The sequence below is a fragment of the Lepidochelys olivacea genome (assembly GCF_965140295.1).
Source record: "Lepidochelys olivacea isolate rLepOli2 genome assembly, chromosome: 5".
NCBI lineage: Eukaryota > Metazoa > Chordata > Testudines > Cheloniidae > Lepidochelys > Lepidochelys olivacea.
The window spans coordinates 62,610,803-62,629,749 of NC_140415.1; the positions used below are offsets into that span (position 1 = coordinate 62,610,803).

An 18,947-nucleotide genomic window follows, 5' to 3' on the forward strand; every position below is an offset into this window, starting at 1 on the left:
GCCAAGTGATGATGTCCTTACCTTAGTCCATCCTGTGCTTTGCTGCATATTGGGCTAACACATTTTCCATCCTTGCCTGTCAACTGCCCTTCTCTGCAAATCTTCCCATTTCATGTTGAGGTGCTTGATGTCGTTCAGAACTGTTCGTTTCCATGTTATTTGTGGTCTTCCTCTCTTTCTTCTTGCATTTTCTGGCTTCCATTCAAGGGCGGTATTTGGTAAGCATTCTTTTTCCATTCTCAGCACATGTCCCAACCACTGATGTCTTCTTTTGTAGATTATTTGTGAGAGGGTGCCTTGTCCAGTCGTTTTTCTGACTTCTTCATTCGTCTTCCTATCTCTGTATGTTATTCCCAATATTCTTCTCAGACATTGGTGATGAAATGCATCCAGCTTTTGTCTCTCTTTCTTGGTAAGTTGCCATGTCTCACTGCTGACCATAACAATTGCTTTGTACTTGTTCAGTTTTGTCTTGAGAGAGATGTTTTTGAGTTGCCAGATGTTTTTGAGTCTTCCAAATGCAGTGTTTGCCTTCCCGATTCTTCTTCTTATTTCCTTGGAACTAGTACCATCTTGGCTGATGGTACTTACAAGATACCGCTTTCTCCCGTTTCTCTTCTTCAGTTCTGAGTTCAGTCTCTATATTCCCCATTAACATGCCTTTACATTTCTTTGCATTGTATCTCAAACCTATCTTCTCCATTACTTCGTTTACTTGGTTTGTGCATTGAACACATGAAGTCAGGTTTCACGTCATTTCACTGTTGGCATCCTCATTGATAAGAGCGATGTCGTCAGCAAAGTCTAGATCAAATAGCCTTGAATTGTTCCATTTTAGGCCATATGTATCACTATTGCAGAGTTTTAATCCATAGTTGATGACTAGCATAAACATAAAAAAAGACAGGATTCGCCCCTGCCTTTTGGCTGTCTTGATGCCGAATGGCTTGCTCAATCCATCTTCCATTTTAATGCAGCATTTTGAGTTGGCATAGAATGCCTTCATAATGTTAGTTAATTTTGTTAGAATTCCATATTGTTCCACAATTTTCCATGTTGTTTCTCTGTTTACAGCAGGCATCGGCAACCTTTGGCACGCCAGAGAAAGCTCCTGGTGGGCTGGGGTGGTTTGTTTACCTACCATGTTCGCAGGTTCAGCTGATCGCAGCTCTCACTGGCCGTGGTTTGCCATCTCAGACCAAAGGGGGCTGCAGGAAGGGCAGCCAGCACAGCCCTCGGCCTGTGCCGCTGCCCGCAGCCCCCATTGCCATGGAGCGGTAAACCACGGCCAGTGGGAGCTGCGATCGGCTGAACCTGCGGACACAGCAGGTAAACAAACCGGCCCGGCCCGCCTCGGGCTTTCCCTGGCAGGCCGCTCGCCAAAAGTTGCCGATCCCTGGTTTACACTATCAAATGTCTTGAAAGTCCACAAAATTGATGACAAGACTGCAATTGTGTTCTCAATAATCCGTCTCATGGTGAAAATAGTGTCTGTGCACGATCTCCCTTGTCTAAATCCAGATTGTTGTTCACGTAGGATGGTATCCATCTTTCCTTTCATTCTGTTCAGAAGGACTGCTGCTAATACTTTACCTTTGACAGATAGAAGTGTTACTCCCCTCCAATCTAAGCAATTGTTTAGATCACCTTTCTTTGGTAACTTGATTATGATACTGACGGTCCATTCGTCCGGCACCTTCTCCTCCCTCCATATTTTGTTGCACAGTGAACAGATGACTGATTCCATGTCTTCACCTCCATTTTTAAGCATCTCAGGATGAATACTGTCTAAACCCAGGTGCTTTGTTGTTTTTCAGCTTCTGCAATTTTTTTTTTTTTTTTTTTTTTACTACTTGGATATTTACCTCAGATACATCTATATCTAGGTCTAATGGTTTATCATGGTTAAATTCCAGTTTTGTAATTTGTTCTGGTTAGTTTAGCACTTCTTCGAAGTGTTCCATCCATCTATTTTCTTGTTGCTCCTGTGTTTCAAAATTTCTCCTTGTTTCCCTTTCACTGGGACACTTCTGAATTTTGATCCATATTGTGTTCGCTGTTTCAGGATCGTGTAGTCTGTTCTTGTATCATTTCTTTCCCCTGCTTCTTCAGCTTCACTAGCCTTATTTTCTATCCAATTTCGCTTATCTTTTTTGCATTGTTTCTTTACTGCTTTGTCAAGATTCCTGTGGTTTTGTTTTGTTTCTTCAGTCACCTGTTGTAGTACTAGAGCCTTTTATTTTCTTCTTTTGTCTATAATTTTCCATGTTTCTTCTGAGATCCACTTTTCTTTATTGCTTCCTCTCTTTCTACCAATTATCTTTTCAGCTGCTTCTAGTATAGCTGTTTTGAAAAGTCCCCAGTATTTTTCCACTTTGTTTTCTTCAAGATCTTTAAGGGCCTCAAACCTATTTTTGACCTCTATCTGGTACTCTTTTCGTATCCTGCAATCATTTAGTTTCTGTGTATTAAATAATCTGGGTCTGTGTTCTTTCTTTTTAAGCGCTTTAAACTTCAATTTGATGTTTGCTTTCAGCAAATAGTGATCACTCCCTATATCTGCTCTTCTACTTGTGTCTAACACTGAAGTTTTCCACCTCTGACTAACACAGATACAGTCAATCTCGTTTTGTGTATGGCCATTTGGTGAAATCCATGTCTTTTTGGGTATGTTTTTATGTTGGAAGAAAGAATTGCAGATGCTAAGATTGTTTTCGGCACAAAATTCAAGAAGTCTTGTGCCATTGTCTGTTGTCGTTCCAGTTGTATGTGGGCCGATGATGGTTTTCCAACCTCTTCTTTCATTTCTGATCTGGGAATTAAAATCTCCCATAACCAGGACAAGATCATGGTTTGGTATTTCTTTCATTATGATGATGTCACTGCCCCTCTTTTATACTTTCTTTCAGCTGCTAGAAAGATCCTTGCTGTGATGTGGGTTAGTCCGCCATGTGTACTTGCCTTCTCTGAAGAGTCCCCGGGAGAGTGGATTCTTTTTGATGGGCCATCAACACCTGTCTGACCTCCTTTGTTGCAACTGAAAGGCTGGCTGTGGGCATTTCCCAACCTCACAACATATTTCAAAAAGAAAAGGAGTACTTGTGGCACCTTAGAGACTAACCAATTTATTTGCACATAAGCTTTCGTGAGCTACAGCTCACTTCATCGGATGCCGTGAGCTGTAGCTCACAAAAGCTTATGCTCAAATAAATTGGTTAGTCTCTAAGGTGCCACAAGTACTCCTTTTCTTTTTGTGAATACAGACCAACACGGCTGCTACTCTGAAACATATTTCAGTAGCACATAGAGCAATACTTCCTAACTTCACATACAATGATAGTACATACAATTCAACATGATATAAATGTTTAACAGATTAAGACTTTTAAAATGATACCTCACAAGGCATACTTGTACAAAACATATCATAATGGTGAATATGCTGGTTCCAGGGTGCTACTTGGAGGTAGTTTCACAAAATTATTATAATAAATTAGTGCAGAGTGATTTATAAGTGATTTTTTTTTTATTCATTTTAGCATGCATACATACCTTAAGAATGAAGTATTTGGTAACACAGTATCCTTTCTACGTTCACGCAGTTCCTGGAAAATGCATTGTTTAGTGTCTTAAAAACTAAGCTAAAGTAGAAGTAAAGTGTGTATTAAAAATAGCAACAACAAAAAAATCAATTAGTCCCTTAAAAGGAACCAAACTTTAGTTATTGTGCTGGTTTATTATTTAAATACATTTTTCCTCCTTCTTTTGAACATAAAGACAAAGGAAGAAATGAAATGTATAGCTACATTTGTTTGTAAAGGTGTGCTATGATTGAAACAACAGGGTTCAATATATTATTAGAAGGATCTTTCACTCTGTTTTATGAAATGTTGGACATCTTCACAATTTTTCTGTCAACCTTAAAAACCTGTAAAATCTTATGACCTCTGGGTCAGGTGTTACTTAAAGCAGCCAAAGATAGCTGGTGGAGAATTACCCTGGCTCATGGGAAGCCTCGGGCAGCAGAAAGTTGGCTCTGCTGCCTTCTGCCCCAGCTACCTTCCCAATCCCTGCTTCCCTAGGCCTAATCCTGCCCCTGTGCAGCCTTACCTTGCAGCCCTGGATCGGGGAGCTGTCAGTGTGTTTCATACAGAGAACAGAATCCAGGCCCATGGGTGTTTTTATTGTTGTTGGTTTATACTTACTTACTCTCATATTTACTTTTATCAGTTTTATACCAAATATAATGCTATTAAAATGAATGGAATTACTCCTCATTTTATATTGAAGTAGTGAGTGGCGAGTCAGATTTAAGGCTCATCAGAAGAAAGCATGAGATTTTGCCTGATAATTAAACTGCATTTGCAAGGGAACATCTGCCTCCAATGGTGCTGTACTGAAAGAGAGTCAAAAACTTGCTCACATGCAGTACCTAAGGCCTCGTGACATTTCTGGTGAGAGATGTTCCACCTTTGTTTTTCCCCTTAGGATAAAGCCAAACAAGAAGAACGAGAAAAACTGGGTGAAGATGAAGAAACAATCCCTCCTGAGTACAGATTAATAGAGGCAAAGGTAATTCCTTTTAATATGTTCCTGTATTCTTTGCACTCCTTTCCTCATGCTTGGATGTTGCTTCAGGCACTACAGTAATACATAATGATTGACTTCATTGTAATTTGTGGTTCATCAACATATCTGAATACTAGGCAACTTTTATTTAGATATCTAAATACGGGTAGAGGTGGTTTAGCTTTATGCACCCAAATGTGAATAATTCAGGCTGAGAGGGGTGAATTGGATTATTTACTATTTGTGCTTCTAAAGAATAATTATTAAATTCCAGTTAGTCGCTGTTACCCAGTGAAGCTGATGGGATTTTTGCAAATGTCACCAAGGGCATAATCGGATGGTAGTAGGGTTGTACAGGCATAACTGAGGCCTGCAGAACCCTTTGTTGCTGATACTGATGTGTTAGAAGGAAATTCCCCTCTTGACCCTAAATTCTGGAGTGATTATGCAGGGCTACAAGTTAGGCTTTCATTTGCAAACTGAGCATATTTGATATGGCAGTGGAGAGACAGCAAGCATGGAAGCTCACAGTGACATTTTTGGAGTCTCTTTCAGAGCAGAACTATATTTTAAATTCCTGAAACTCTATTTATGCCAAAAGCCTAACCAATGGCTGTTTTTATTTAAAAAAAAAAAAAAAATGGGGGGGAGGGAAGGGAAGAGAGGCAGTGTAATAACATTTTGTGTATTTTTAACCACTTTTACCAAAAGACTTGTGTTTCGTGGTCATAGAGAACTACTTTGTTAAATCGTGTTTTCTCTGTAGGATAAAGATGGAAAACCACTCTTGCCAAAATCTAAAGAAAAACCCCAGGTCAGTGAGTAAATATTCAGAAAGTCTTTCAGTTTTCCGTTTGTTGTTCATTAAACAGAGAAGGAAAAGATTTCCTATTCTCTAAGCTTTTAGCCGTATTCTGACTCTCTAAATTATGCAGTATAATCAGAGCAATCAACAGATTTCAAACAAAAAGGATAAAAAACCTGGTGTCACTTCTTTTTAATTGTAGCCCATGAGTGAAAGTGAGCTCTTGGATGCTTTGTCAGAGGGATTTGCCAGTTCCCCAGCAACATTACAGTCTGCACCACTAGCTACACCTAACGTAAGATCTCGGAATTTACTTAATCTGTATTATTCTGTTTTATATTCAAGTTATTTAAACAACTAGATTTTCCATTATTTTTATAGTAAAGTAGAAGGAAAAAAACAGGCCCAGGCTGTCTTAAATGATGAAAAATCGGGTGTGTTTTATTGTTGTGTCTAATTTAACAGTTGATTGCATAGGTAACACGCAATCATTGAGACTTTTCAAAGCAATCTAGGGGATTTAGACACATGGGGTGAATTCCTAGACCCATTGAAATCTCTGAGGTATGGAATGTAGAAGAAACAAGTTTAAATGACTTCTCGAGAACTGTTATACCCTCTAATGTGGGTGGGGGCTGGGGATTAAATTAGTCTGAAATAGATACAGTATGTTAGAAGAGTCAAATCCCAGATGAGCACGGTACAGGATGAAAATAAAACAGTTGTGCGTCCCATAAACTGGGGATTTCCTATGTATGTTCATAGTATTATATACACTGGTAACAATGTTTTTTATTTTAGAAATCCACAGCTGTTAAATCTTCTCCAGCTGCCTCTGAAGAAGTTGTTGCCTCCACTACAGCTTCTGCAGTGCACTCAGCAGCTCCTCCAGCTGCTACCCCAGTAAGCAGCATGCATTGTTGATGATGATGTTCATACTAAAACCTGTTAGAGGAAGGAAGCAGGAGATCTCTTTAGAGTAGTTCTTAATGGTGGAGCTTGTTGTAAAGTTGAATCCTTTACTATTGAAACTGGCTATTAAGAAGATAGATTTTTCTCTGGAAAAGAATTCTAGGCTTCTGCATTTTGTATACAGTTTTGCACTGTGGCCCAGATTTTTGCTTATGTTACATATATGCCCATTCCAGAAACCTCCTGGCTAGCACCAGGAATGAAGGCTGTAAGTTGTCCATCCCTTTTCTGGTTCCTCCAGAAACATGGAAGGCATAACAAGATGTGGCCTAGGAGTTGTGGGCTGTGATTTTGTATGTGGACATGTTCACGCAAGACCCAGCAACAGTCTGTATGAATAGCCCCCTTTCAGCTCTGAGTTGGAATAAATTTTTATAATTGATCTGTGAGGGGGACTGGTCTTGGCCAGAATAGAAGCATACATTCATATTAGTTTTTTGCAGTGTGTATGTGTGCAATTTTGGCGCCTGTTACACTTTTTTCCCCTCTTATGTCTGCCAGAATTTAACCCTGTGTTTGGTCAGCTAAATAAAAATACAGGCTAGATCCCCATGGTGTACCTTTGCAGGGCCATGTGGTTCTGTGATTTTTGTGAGACCTCTGCAGGCCGGGTTGAGGCAAAAAATGCAAGTAAAAGTAGAATAGTATAGTGTCATCGTGACCAAGCACTTCTACAGGAACAGCAGGAAAAGTAAGGGTTAATGGGGGAAGTGTGCTGCTTGGCTTTCCTTGGCTAAGGTAAGCAGTGCTCTTACATATCCCCAACTCCTTCCTTGGCTGATGTAGTGAAAGCTCCCACTTCTGTTCATTGGAGAAACTCCTGTGGCTCACATTTTGTTAAGAAAAGAAATTTAACTGGAGAAGCTAAAGTTTTCAGTAGGTAAAACCTAAGCGTATAAGCAAAAGACAGCACTTTCTGGAAGGAAAAAACCTTTCAAATGTTAATGGAAACATTATACAGCCAGGGAATTTTAACTTGGGCAACTGGCACTTGCTTAGCAGCTACCTTTTGGCCAGGGCCGGCTCTAGGCACCAGCAAAACAAGCAGGTGCTTGGGGTGGCACATTTCTAGGGGCGGCATGGCCAGCGCCGGAATGCCGCCCCTAGAAATGTGCCCCCGCTGCCCCAGCTCGCCTCCCCTCCACATGCTCCCCTGAGCGCGCCACCGCCACTCCGCTTCTCCCCCCCCGCCCCAGGTTTCACGTGGCAAGCCTGGGAGGGAGGGAGGAGAAGCCGAGCGGCGGCGCACTCAGGGGAAGCGGTGGTGGTGGAGCGGAGGTGAGCTGGGGTGGGGAGTGGTTCCTCCCCCCCCCCGTTACTTCCTGCGCTCCCCCCCACATCCTCGCTCACCTCCGCTCTGCCTGCTCCCCTGAACTCACTGCCTCTCCCTCGCCTGAGAGGGAGGGGAGAGAAGCGGAGCGGCGGCGTGTTCAGGGGAGCAGGCGGAGCGGAGCTGAGCTAAGGCGAGGGGTTGCGGGGTGGGGACAGCCGCAGGAAGCAAGGGGGAGGGGGCGGGGCTGGGGATTTGGGGAAAGGGTTGGGAAGGGACGGGGTGAGGAGGCACGAAAAAAAAGCGTGGGTGGCCAAAAATGTTTTTGCTTGAGGTGGCCAAAATCCTGGAGCCAGCCCTGCTTTTGGCATTCTTCTGCTACAAGCAAACCAATTCCAATGTAGGAAAACATCTACACTAGAAACAGTTTTAAAATGGATCATCTTAACAAACATTTACTACCTCATTCTGCCAATGGTACGACTACACAGCAGTGAAAGACCTGGAGCACAAATGTGGATGGCCTGGGTCCCCTGACTTGGGCTCGTAGGTCTTGGGCTGAAAAATGCAGTGTAAACGTTTGGGGTTGGGCTCCAGCCAGAGTCTGAGACCCTCCCTCCCCCACTCCTTGTGACCTGAATACCTACACTGCACTACACCTTTAGCCCCGCAGCCTGAGCCTGAGCCTCGGTGCTGCAGGTTTTTTATTGGTGTGTAGTCGTACCATTGGCAGAATGAGGTAGCATGTTTGTTAAGATGATCCATTTTAAAACTGTTTCTAGTGTAGACATTTTCCTAAATTAGAATTGGTTTGCTTGTAGCAGAAGAATGCCAAAGAAATCTCTACTCCGCTTGCCTATTCTAAGTGATCTTTTCCCTTCACTCTGAACAGCCAATAATTTTCCAATTGTTGTCACTACATTGCAATTAGTTTTATTTATGGTATTTCAAAGGCAGAGTAGACTTTGTGTTGGATAAAGTTAGTTAGTGTTTATTATACCTTGTTTAAATGAAGATTTTTTTTGTGACATATGTTTTCTTGAATATATTTACATTTTGCTAGGGTGGGAAAGAGCAAGACAATGCCCTAGACCTTCTGTCTGCTTCACTGGGACAAAGAGAACCTGATCCTGATGAAAACAAACCAGTTGTGGATAAAGTAAAGGTAGTAAAATATTCTCAACTTGTACCACCAAAAAGAAAGGGAACATCTGCCTTGTCTATTTTTAATGTATTTATTTTACATAGAATAGAACATGGTACATCATTTTCAAGCACAAGAATAATTTTAGTGAAGATAAAGCATGCCTGTATGCTATGCTTAATTTATGCAGTTTTTATTGAAGAAGTTACATGCTTAATTAACCAGTTCATTTCATATTTTCAATCTAAAAGATTTAAATACCAGGGTAGTCATGTTCAGATTCTTTTTAAGTTCTGTGATGAATACATAATTACTTGATGCCATCCCAGACAATTGAAAACAATTAGAAACTGAAGTATGTTGTAGAAAAAAATCAAAAGTTTTTAATCCCAGTACCTGTGCAATCATTTCTGTGATTAAATTTCAGATTCTTCTCTAATCTTCATTTCTTAAATGACTTAGATCACCTGTTGTTAAATTGAGTTTTATCACATTACACATCACAGAGTAAACTAATAGAGTGTTAATAATATTCTTGAAATTCATGTTCTACTGGGGTTTCTTTTCAGATGTGTGTGCTCAAGCCTACCCGCACATACACTTGTTGAGACTTTACATTGTACCAACTCTTTAGATATAGAGTGTTGTATTCTACAATGCTCTTCCTGCCATTTCTTTGGTTGGCTAAAGGTTATTAGTAGAAAATAGTGGAAAATTCTGCTCCCAACTGCAGGGATTAAAGGCCCAAACCTGAAACACTGAAGTCAATGAAAGATTTGCCATTGATTTCACTGGGGAAGAAGTAGGCCCATGGTACAGTTTTTTTTTATTTTATTTTTTTGCTGCAAAGTTTATAACCTTTAGCAGCCTAAGAAGTTGCCAAACTGACTTTGTCCATATGTTTGCACACTCTACAGCAGAGGTTTTAAAACTGTGGGGCATGCCCCCTTAGTGGGGCGCACCCCCATAGTGGGGTGCACAGGAACACTCAGGGGAGTTAGTGATGACACCAGATGGCTTGGGCTTCAGGTCAGCGGGACTTGGGGAGGGAGTGCCCCTTCCACCCCCTAACTCACCTCTTTTTGTCTGGTTTGGGGTGATGCAACTCAAAGCGGGGGCTCAGCTCAAAAAGTTTGAAAACTGCTGCTCTGCAGCTATCAGCCTAAACTCCCAGATTTTTCAGGATGTTGCAGTTCCTGATATTCTTGGCCAATTAGGTTGTATGTTAATCAGTTCCTCTCTGGTATCTTCAGTTCTGTTCTCTACCTCCTGTAGCCTTTAATTCAGAATGTCAACATTTTGAAGGAGCCCTGGCTTAAAGTCTTAGCTTTCCCTCTTAGCAGCTCAAAACAATTAGTGTTTTTGACACATTAGACAAGACCAAATTATACACTCACTGGAATGCCACTGACACCAGTAAGATTGTACAGGTTAAAAATAAGTTCAGAATTTGGTCTCTAATTTTTAAATAATTTTGTAAAGAAAGTACTGTATACAGTGATATTAAATATCCTGCAATAAATTGCCCCAAAGGGTGTCCAACAAACTAAGAATTGATGTAATAGATTAATTATATTTTGAATGTTGGCAAGTGACAGCATGAGCCCTGGGCTGGAGATAAATTGCATGTGTTAATCATCAAGCCCAAAACTTGGTATCTCTGCATCACAGTACAGTACACACATGTTAACTGCTATACCTTTTTTTTTTTTTTTTAACACAGAAAATGTTTATAACAAATTATGATGCTTTGTTTTCCAGTAAAAAAGAGAATTCTCTAAATTCTTCTTCGAGTGCTTGCTCATGTCCATTCAGCTTAGGTGTGTGTGTTCACCACATGCACTGGTGCCAGAAGCTTTTTCCCTCAGCAGTATCTATAGGGGATCAGCTCCGGTGCCCCCTGGAGTGGCGCACATGTGCTGCAGTATATAGGGCACCGCTGGTGCCCCCCACCCTTAGTGACAATGCTGGAACTGTTGCTGCTTCAGCTAGTGCTGTTGCTGCTCGTTCGTACAAACTAGTTATTTCTTGTATTGTAGTGCATATAATTTTCTGTTAGTGTTTATAAATCGCTTAGCTATAGTTCGAGACTTCATAGGCCCCGAATGGGACTTTGCCTCGGATGGGGCATGCCCTGGTCCCCAGGCTTTAAGCCCTGCAGTCACTGCAAGAGTCCCATGCCTGTTAGTGATTCACACAGCAGTTGTCTGTGTTGCTTGGACGAAGGGCACATTAGTGAGAAGTGCAAAATTTGCAAGTCCTTCAAGCCAAGGACTAAGAAGGAGCACTATATTCATTTAAGAGCACTCCTTGTGGAGTTGGCCCTCACCCCGGCCCCATGGGGACCCTCCGCTGGCCGGCACTGGTCCCCATTCGTGGTTCCGACCAAGAAGCTGAAGAAGGTGGGGCGAGGCTGGTCTCCAACCTCCTGCAAGGGAAAGGATAAAACTGGGTGTGAGCAAGGTCCCGTGCCAGGCAACTCTTCACCAATGTGAAGAGGCCCTGCAGATGGCACAAGGGATCATGTCCCTCCCAGTGCCGCCTACACGGCTCCTGCAGTTCCCCAGTCACGGGGTAAACCTGCGTTCAGACTGCTTTGGTCTCCACCTCAGTGGCACTGTTGCAGGGGACATCCTGCCAGCGCTTGCCCTCCCGTAGCCACCACGCATCTGTCCGAGATAGGCAGATGCAGCGCAGCCCCATTTGGGCACTGGCAGAGAGGCTCTAGGTGCAGCTCGCCGGCTACTGGGCACAGACCTTTGGAGGCATGCACCCCCCGGCAGGAGTTCTGGTCCCGGCACCCAGTATTTCCAAGACTGCGGTACCTCTCCATGGACCCGTTGAGGGATCGACGTTACCATTCCTCAGACCGTCAGCAATCCCCTGGGAGGGCATCGCTGCGTGTGGGCGCTTCCCAGCATCAGGCCCGTTCCGACTCCTGGTCCCTCTCCTCATTCCGGTACCGCTCATCAAGTGTGAGACATAGATCACTGGCTCCAAGCCGTCATGGATCCGTTGAGCGTCCTAAGACCCCGTTCCAGATCGGACTCTAGGCGGAGTGACCGGCACCGGTTGGGACAGAGCTACCGGTTTGCTCTGTCCTGGTCACCTGGGAGTGACTGCTCAGGATCCAGCCTCGGTTCAGAGCGAGGTTCCCTGACGGTGGGTCAAGCTCCAGTACCGGGTATGCTGTCAGCACTGAAACTGGCCCCACGGCGTCAGGCACAGTGGCTAGTGCCATAGTACCCCTGGAACCCATGTGGGTTCACCCAGCCTTCCCAGGCTGCCCGCTCGGTTTCTGGAGTGTCAGAGAGACCAGCTTCGGGTGCGAGGACCCCGCAGGTCAAAGAGGGAACAAGCCACTGGACCACCAATGGTTGTGGAGGACCCTACAGCACCAGCATCTTCCTCGTTATCACCAGACAAGTGTATAGCGAGACCCCCCTCCCCCAGTTTCTCCGGATGACGCTAAAGTGCACCAAGAACTACTGAAGAGGGTTGCTGCCAACCTGGGTCTTCAGGCAGAGGAGCTAGAGGCACCTTTGGACTCTCTCTTTGATGTGCTCTGCTCCACAGCACTGACCAGGGTGGCGCTGCCCTTTCATGCTGGGGTCTCTAAGTTCATTAATGCTCTGTGGTCATTAATCCCTCCTCCCTGCCACCCATCTCCAAGAGGACTGAGTGCAAGTACTTTGTGCCATCCAAAGGCCACGAGTACCTGTACATCCACCCTGCTCCCAACTCCCTAGTGGTAGAAGCTGTTAACCACAGGGAGCAACAAGGTCAACTTGGGGCTACCCCTAGGAACAAAGACTCCAAGAGACTAGACTAATTTGGGCATAAGGTTTATTCATCTTCTAGTCTCCAGTCAAGGGTGGTCAACCATCAAGCCCTCCTGGGACGCTATGATTTTAACATGTGTCATGCCATGGCCAAGTTCGAGGGCTCTCTTCCTAAGGCTTCTAAGAAGGACCTCCTTGGAGGAGGGCATGACTGTGGTCAGGGCGACACTCCAGGCATCGTCAGATGCGGCGGACACTGCCGGCTGAACCATAGCCTCGGCCGTCACCATGCGCTGAACAGCTATTTGTAGTGCTTGTAATAAAGTGACAAGCTATAAAGCGCTGAAAGCTTGTCCACAGAGGCTCAGCAGTCGATGCAAGACCTTCTCTTCGATGAGCAAGCCCTGTTTGTGGAACAGATGGACCATAAGCTCTACAGCCTAAAGGTCTCCCACACAACCCTTAAAACACTGGGCCTGTATGTTCCTAGCCCTGCCCGCAAGCAGTATAAGCTGCAGCAGGCTCAGGGCCAGGGGAGCCACCCTCACCAGGAGCCTCCCCATAAGAAATCCAGAGGCTATAAGCAGCGTCCTAGCAAACAGCCTTCGCAGGCTTCTCAGTCGAGCTTGACCCGCAATAAGCAGGCGGGCAAGTGCTCATTTTGAGGGTACTCCCAACGGCGACCTACTGGACTGTTCCCAGGATCCTCCCTCCCCTATTTTTTGCCCACCGTCTTTCTCCTTTCCTTCCTGTGTGGGCATCTAGAACATCAGACCTATGGGTCCTCAATATGGTGGCATGGGGTTACACCCTTCAGTTGCTTTCTACCCCACCATCCCACGCTCCCTCCCCGTCCCTCTTCAGGGACCCTTCTCACAAGAGTCTCCTCGTGCAGGAGGTACAGGGGTTACTGCAGCTAGGTGTGGTGGATGCTGTGCCTCCAGAGTGCAGGAACAAGGGGTTCTATTCCTGTTACTTTTTAATCCCAAAGGCCAAGGGCAGTCTGCGACCTATACTGGACCTGCGGAACTTGAACCACTTCCTAGTGAAGCTGAAGTTCTGCATGGTCTCCCGGCCTCCATCATCCCCTCCTTGGATCTGGGAGACTGGTACACCACCCTCGATCTGAAAGTTGCGTACTTCCACATCACCATCTTCGAGGGACACAGATGCTTCCTCCGGTTTATGGTAGGTCCCAACCACTGTCAGTTTGTGGTCCTCCCATTTGGCCTAGCAACAGCACTGAAGGTATTTACCAAGTACATGTCGGTGGTGGCTGCTTACCTGCGACATGGGGGTATCCAGATCTACCCATACCTCAATGACTGGCTAGTCAAGGGCAGCTCCAGGTCCAAAGGGCATGTTACAATGCTGTTAGCCACCTGCCTTTGCCTCAGCCTGTTTGTAAACAACAAAAAATCCACGTTAGTTCCGGCACAGAGGATAGAGTCCATTGGAGCAGTGCTCAACTTGACCTGCACCAGGGCGTTCCTGCTGCTGGAGAGATTCAGGGCACTGGTGGACCTCATTGCGGAAGTCTCCACGTTTCCCTCTGCATACTAGGTCACATGGCAGTGTGTGCATATGTGGTGTGCCACACCAGGCTCTGGATGCGACCCCTGCAGCTATGGCTGGCTACGGTCTACTCCCAGTCCAGGGACCACCTGGAAAAGGTCTTTACTGTACTTACCTCGCTGCAATCGTGGACCGACCCCGGAAAAGTCCTGGTAGGAGTCCCCATCGACAGCACCCCTCACGAAGTCGAGTTGGTTTCAGAAACGTCGGATGGGGGGCGCACCTCGGCACCCTCCAGACCCAAGGTATGTCGTCCCCAGAGGAGTCGATGCTAAACATAAACGTCAAAGAGCTCAGGGCGGCGTGCAGAGCATGCGCAGTCTTCCTCCCTCACCTGTCAGGCAGAGTGGTCAGAGTTCTCACGGACAAGACAGCCTCGATGTTCTACATCAACAGACAAGTGGGTGCACAATCCTCGGCCCTTTGCCAAGAAGCACTCCGTCTCTGGGACTTCTGCATCGACCACAGAATCCATCTAGAAGTGTGTCACCTACCAGGTGCCAAGAACACGCTAGCAAATCACCTAAGCAGGGACTTCTCCTCTCACCATGAGTGGATGCTCCACTCAGTCGTAGCCGGCATGATCTTCCAGAGGTGGGGAACTCCCCAAGTGGATTTGTTTGCCACCAGGAAGAACAAGGGGTGCCACAGGTTTTGCTCCAGATGGGGTCTGGGCAAGGGCTCCCTCTCCAACGCCTTCCTCCTGCTCTGGACAGGAAGCTTGATGTACGTGTTCTCTCTGATTCCGCTCATCAGTAAGGTCGTAGCCAAAATCAAGAGGGACAAGGCACAGGTTATCATAATCGCCCTGGCATGGCCTCGCCAGCACTGGTTCAGGATGCTATCAAGCTTGTCAATGATCCCTCCCTGGTCCCTGCCAAACCGACCAGATCTGCTGTCACAGGATCACGGTCAACTCTTGCACCCCAACCTCACGTCACTCCATCTCATGGCGTGGATGTTGCGTGGCTAAACACTGAGGAATGGGCCTGTTCGGAAGGAGTCCAGAAGATCCTCCTCAAGAGTAGAAAGCCCTCGACTGGCAAAGTAGATGAGATTCTCTTGCTGGGCGGTCAAACAGGGCATCTCCCCTTCGCATTCTTCAGTGCAGTCGATCTTAGACTACCTGCTTCATTTGAGGAACCAAGGACTGGCGCACTCCTCTATCAGGGTGCATTTGGCAGCCATTTCTGCCTTTCATCACCAATCAAGGGGCAGACTGTGTTCTCCCATGACATGACTGGCAGGTTCCTCAGAGGCCTCGAAGGCTTTTTCCTGAAGTTCGATCCCCGGCCCCTCAGTGGGGTCTCAGCTTGGTTCTGTGCAGGCTCATGGGTCTGCCTTTTGAGCCTTTGGCCTCGTGCTCACTGTCTCACCTATCATGGAAGGTAGCTTTCCTGGTGGTGGTGACATCAGCAAGGTGAGTCTCCAAGCTGCGAGCCCTGACCTCAGAATCACAGTACATAGAATCATAGAATATCAGGGTTGGAAGGGACCCCAGAAGGTCATCTAGTCCAACTCCCTGCTCAAAGCCTTTCTGTAAGTCTATACATGGCCTTCTATAAGGACAAGGTCCAGCTCTGGCCCCACCCAGCTTTCCTTCCCAAGGTGGTGTCTACTTTTCACATGAGCCAGGACATCTTCCTTCCAGTCTTTTGCCCTAAGCCCCAGGAGAGTAGTGAAGAGAGGCGCGTTCACGCTTTGGACGTAAGAAGGGCCCTGGCTTTCTACCTAGATCAGACAAAGCCTTTCTGTAAGTCGACTCAGCTTTTCATCTCTACAGCTGATAGGATCTGTATTTCTAACTGGATCACCTCTTGCATTCGGACCTGCTATGAGTTAGTGGGAGTCCCTCTGCCGCCGATCGTCAGAACCTACTCGACCAGAGCGCGGACATCTTTGGTGGCCTTCCTGGCACATTTCCCAACCCAGGACATCTGTCGAGCCACGATGTGGTCCTTGGTACACACGTTCACAGCCCACTTTGCCATCCCTCAGCAGGCCAAGGATGATGCTGGGTTCAGTGGAGCTATGTTGCAATCTATACATCTGTGAACTCCTACCCACCTCCTGGGGTACCGCTTGGGAGTCACGTTGGGAGTCACCTACGTTGAAATGGACATGAACAAGCACTCGAAGAAGAAAATACAGTTACCTTTTCCATAAATGGTGTTCTTCGAGACGTGTTGCTCATGTCCATTCCACAACCTGCCCTCCTTCCCCGCTGTTGGCATTTCCAGCAAGAAGGAACAGAGGGTAAGTGGAGCCGTTGGCTCCCCTTATACTGTGGAATGTGCGCACCACTCCAGGGGTCACCAGAGTCCGTCCCTTACGGATACTGTGGAGGGGAAAAACTTCCAGCACTGGTGCATGTGGCAAGTACACACACACACCTAAGCTGAATGGACGTGAGCAACACCTCTCGAAGAACACCAGTTACGGAAAAAGGTAACTGCCTTTTTTTGACTGTAAATGGCTAGTTATTTTTTAATATGTGCTGAAGAATATACATATATCTAATCAAATACCACATAAAGCAGCCTAAACAAAAACATACAGATTTGATTGCAGAATGAATGCTTCCCTCTTTCATATTGCATTCAGAAATAGTGATCTTAATCATCTTCATCTTAATCATATTTATGTTTAAAACCATCTCTGGCTGCAGCTAATTCTGACTGACTGTTTCCTAACTAATAAGAGACACAGACCACTGACATTTAATTGTGATATTTGGCTGACAAGAACCTTGCATTTTACATTCTGAGCATGGCTGAGGAGCTGCAACACAAAGCAATGGCATTATAAGAATGTTAACCTTGTGTTTGAACCAGTGCAGTAGGTGGATGAGTTCTAATGTGGTGGCATACTGTGTTGAACACTTAGTAAGCAGTTGAGTTGTTATCTTGCTGAGAAGCAGAACTGAAAATGTATTTGAAGAAAATAGTATCTGTTGTCATTTTGGGATTTTTAACATATTAAAATGGTATATCTGTTGAGAGGCAACAATTTTTCAAGCTTTATACCCACAATGCAGGGTTCATGGTTAAACAAATGTATACACATTTCCACTGATGCCTCAACTCTAGTGTATAAAAATGTTGTTTGTTCTCCTAGAATGTTTATCTAAAAAAGTACTTTTATAAGACATCCCACTCAAATAATTCTCTGTTTAATAAAGTCATCCTAGCATATCTGTTAGTTTGGGTCACCTATTGTATGATATGCAATTACAGAAGCAATAAATTACAGATTACTCTTACTAGACCCCATCATTCCAATGGAGGAGATCAGTAAGTGTTGTTTATTTCATATTCTTAGGAACGTGCTAAATCTGAACACCACGAAAAACTTGGGGACAGAGATGATACAATCCCTCCTGATTACAGGCATATTCTGGATTCAGATGAGCAGGTAAACAGACCAAGTACCTCAGTGGCTGCATTCTGAATTTAAGTTCAGTCATCTTAACACAGTGCAACAAGTCAGTTTTCCCATCAGTAGAGTTGTGTGAGCAACCATTGGAGTTACATGAGTGACTCATATCTATTGGCATTACCTATATAAATCCCCACAACAAAGATGGGAGAATAAATCCCCAAACCATTATGTGTCTGATACAAAGAAAATGGACTGTTCCTTTTACATTGATCAAAATCAGAATGGTTAAGCCACTTCAACTAGCCATCAGTGATCAATGCAGCCAGGAAGTACTGGGATCCACCTGGCTGAAAATCAGGCCCAAGGTGTCTCAAGTTGAGCACCCAAAAACAAGGCACACAAAAGTAGTGGACACTCTTGAAAACTTAGGCCTTAAAATCATTGTGACTATTATTCCCTTCTCATCTTAGTAAAGTATTGTAAGATCCGTGGACGAAAAACATTACATAAATACTGTTGTTTTTGTGGAACCTGTAAGAATAAAGTCTTGTGAAGCTGTCACTCATTTTACTGAATCACTGCCATGCCAAGGGAGTGAAAGATCTTGCTCAACAAATTGGAGCCAGACAAAGTGTATCCCAACCAATTCTCTTCAACTGGAAGGATACAGGGGAGATGCAGTGTCTTCAGGGGGACATTAAAGCAGGGGAAAAACATGAGATCACAAGAATCTGTTGAAGGAGGCCGTGTAGGTATAATAAATGGATTATGAAGTAGATAGGACAGTAAAGCATCATAAATAAAATTACTGTGACTAGTAACTAATACTGTCAAGTGAAGAATGTAAGAGCCTATTTTACTTTCAGTTTGATTCATCAGCTCAAACTAAGGGTTATATAATAAATGCAACCATTTCATCCTATCTGCTTTTTAAGGGTAAACCAGTAAAGCCAACAGCAAAGGAGGATGTGAAACCCAAAGAACCAAAGGTAAAAGTCATTACAGGTTTATTCTGCACTGATCCCTTCCTGACTGTGCTTTGAATCGAATGGTGTTCTAAGCAATGTTGTCTTTGATTCAATAGCACTGTATATTGCAAATTCTCAAAAATGCTGTTGAATAGATGTCGAAATATTGTGCTTATTTAAGTGAGAGTAAATACTTTCAAATGGGCAACTCTTATAATGTAGATATTACACATACAAAACTACATTAAAAGAATGTTAAGTTTGTAAAGTCAAGTACTGAAAAGTTCAGAAATGCCAGTATTAAGGCTGCATGTGCAGTCTGGCAATCAAAAGTAGGCAGACCTACCAGCTTCACCTGTAATAAGAACATGGGGACCAAGATTTTCAAAAATGAGTTCTTAAAAGAGTATTTAAGAACCTAAATAAGTAGCCTCACTTTCAAAAAGTGCTGAGCATTAATAGCTCTTATTGATTTCAAAAT

General features: G+C 44.6%; 1 protein-coding gene across 5 annotated transcripts in view; it reads left to right on the forward strand.

The window, feature by feature from the left end:
• CAST (calpastatin) overlaps positions 1–18,947 on the forward strand; it is a 116,610-nt gene that overhangs the window by 88,226 nt on the left and 9,437 nt on the right. For all 5 annotated transcript variants that reach the window (XM_084627971.1, XM_084627973.1, XM_084627972.1 and 2 more), the window contains 7 exons: positions 4,489–4,572; positions 5,336–5,383; positions 5,577–5,669; positions 6,176–6,277; positions 8,680–8,781; positions 17,439–17,531; positions 18,434–18,487. In XM_084627971.1, the coding sequence (XP_084484097.1) occupies positions 4,489–4,572; positions 5,336–5,383; positions 5,577–5,669; positions 6,176–6,277; positions 8,680–8,781; positions 17,439–17,531; positions 18,434–18,487 (576 nt within the window). The remainder of the gene's footprint in view (positions 1–4,488; positions 4,573–5,335; positions 5,384–5,576; positions 5,670–6,175; positions 6,278–8,679; positions 8,782–17,438; positions 17,532–18,433; positions 18,488–18,947) is intronic.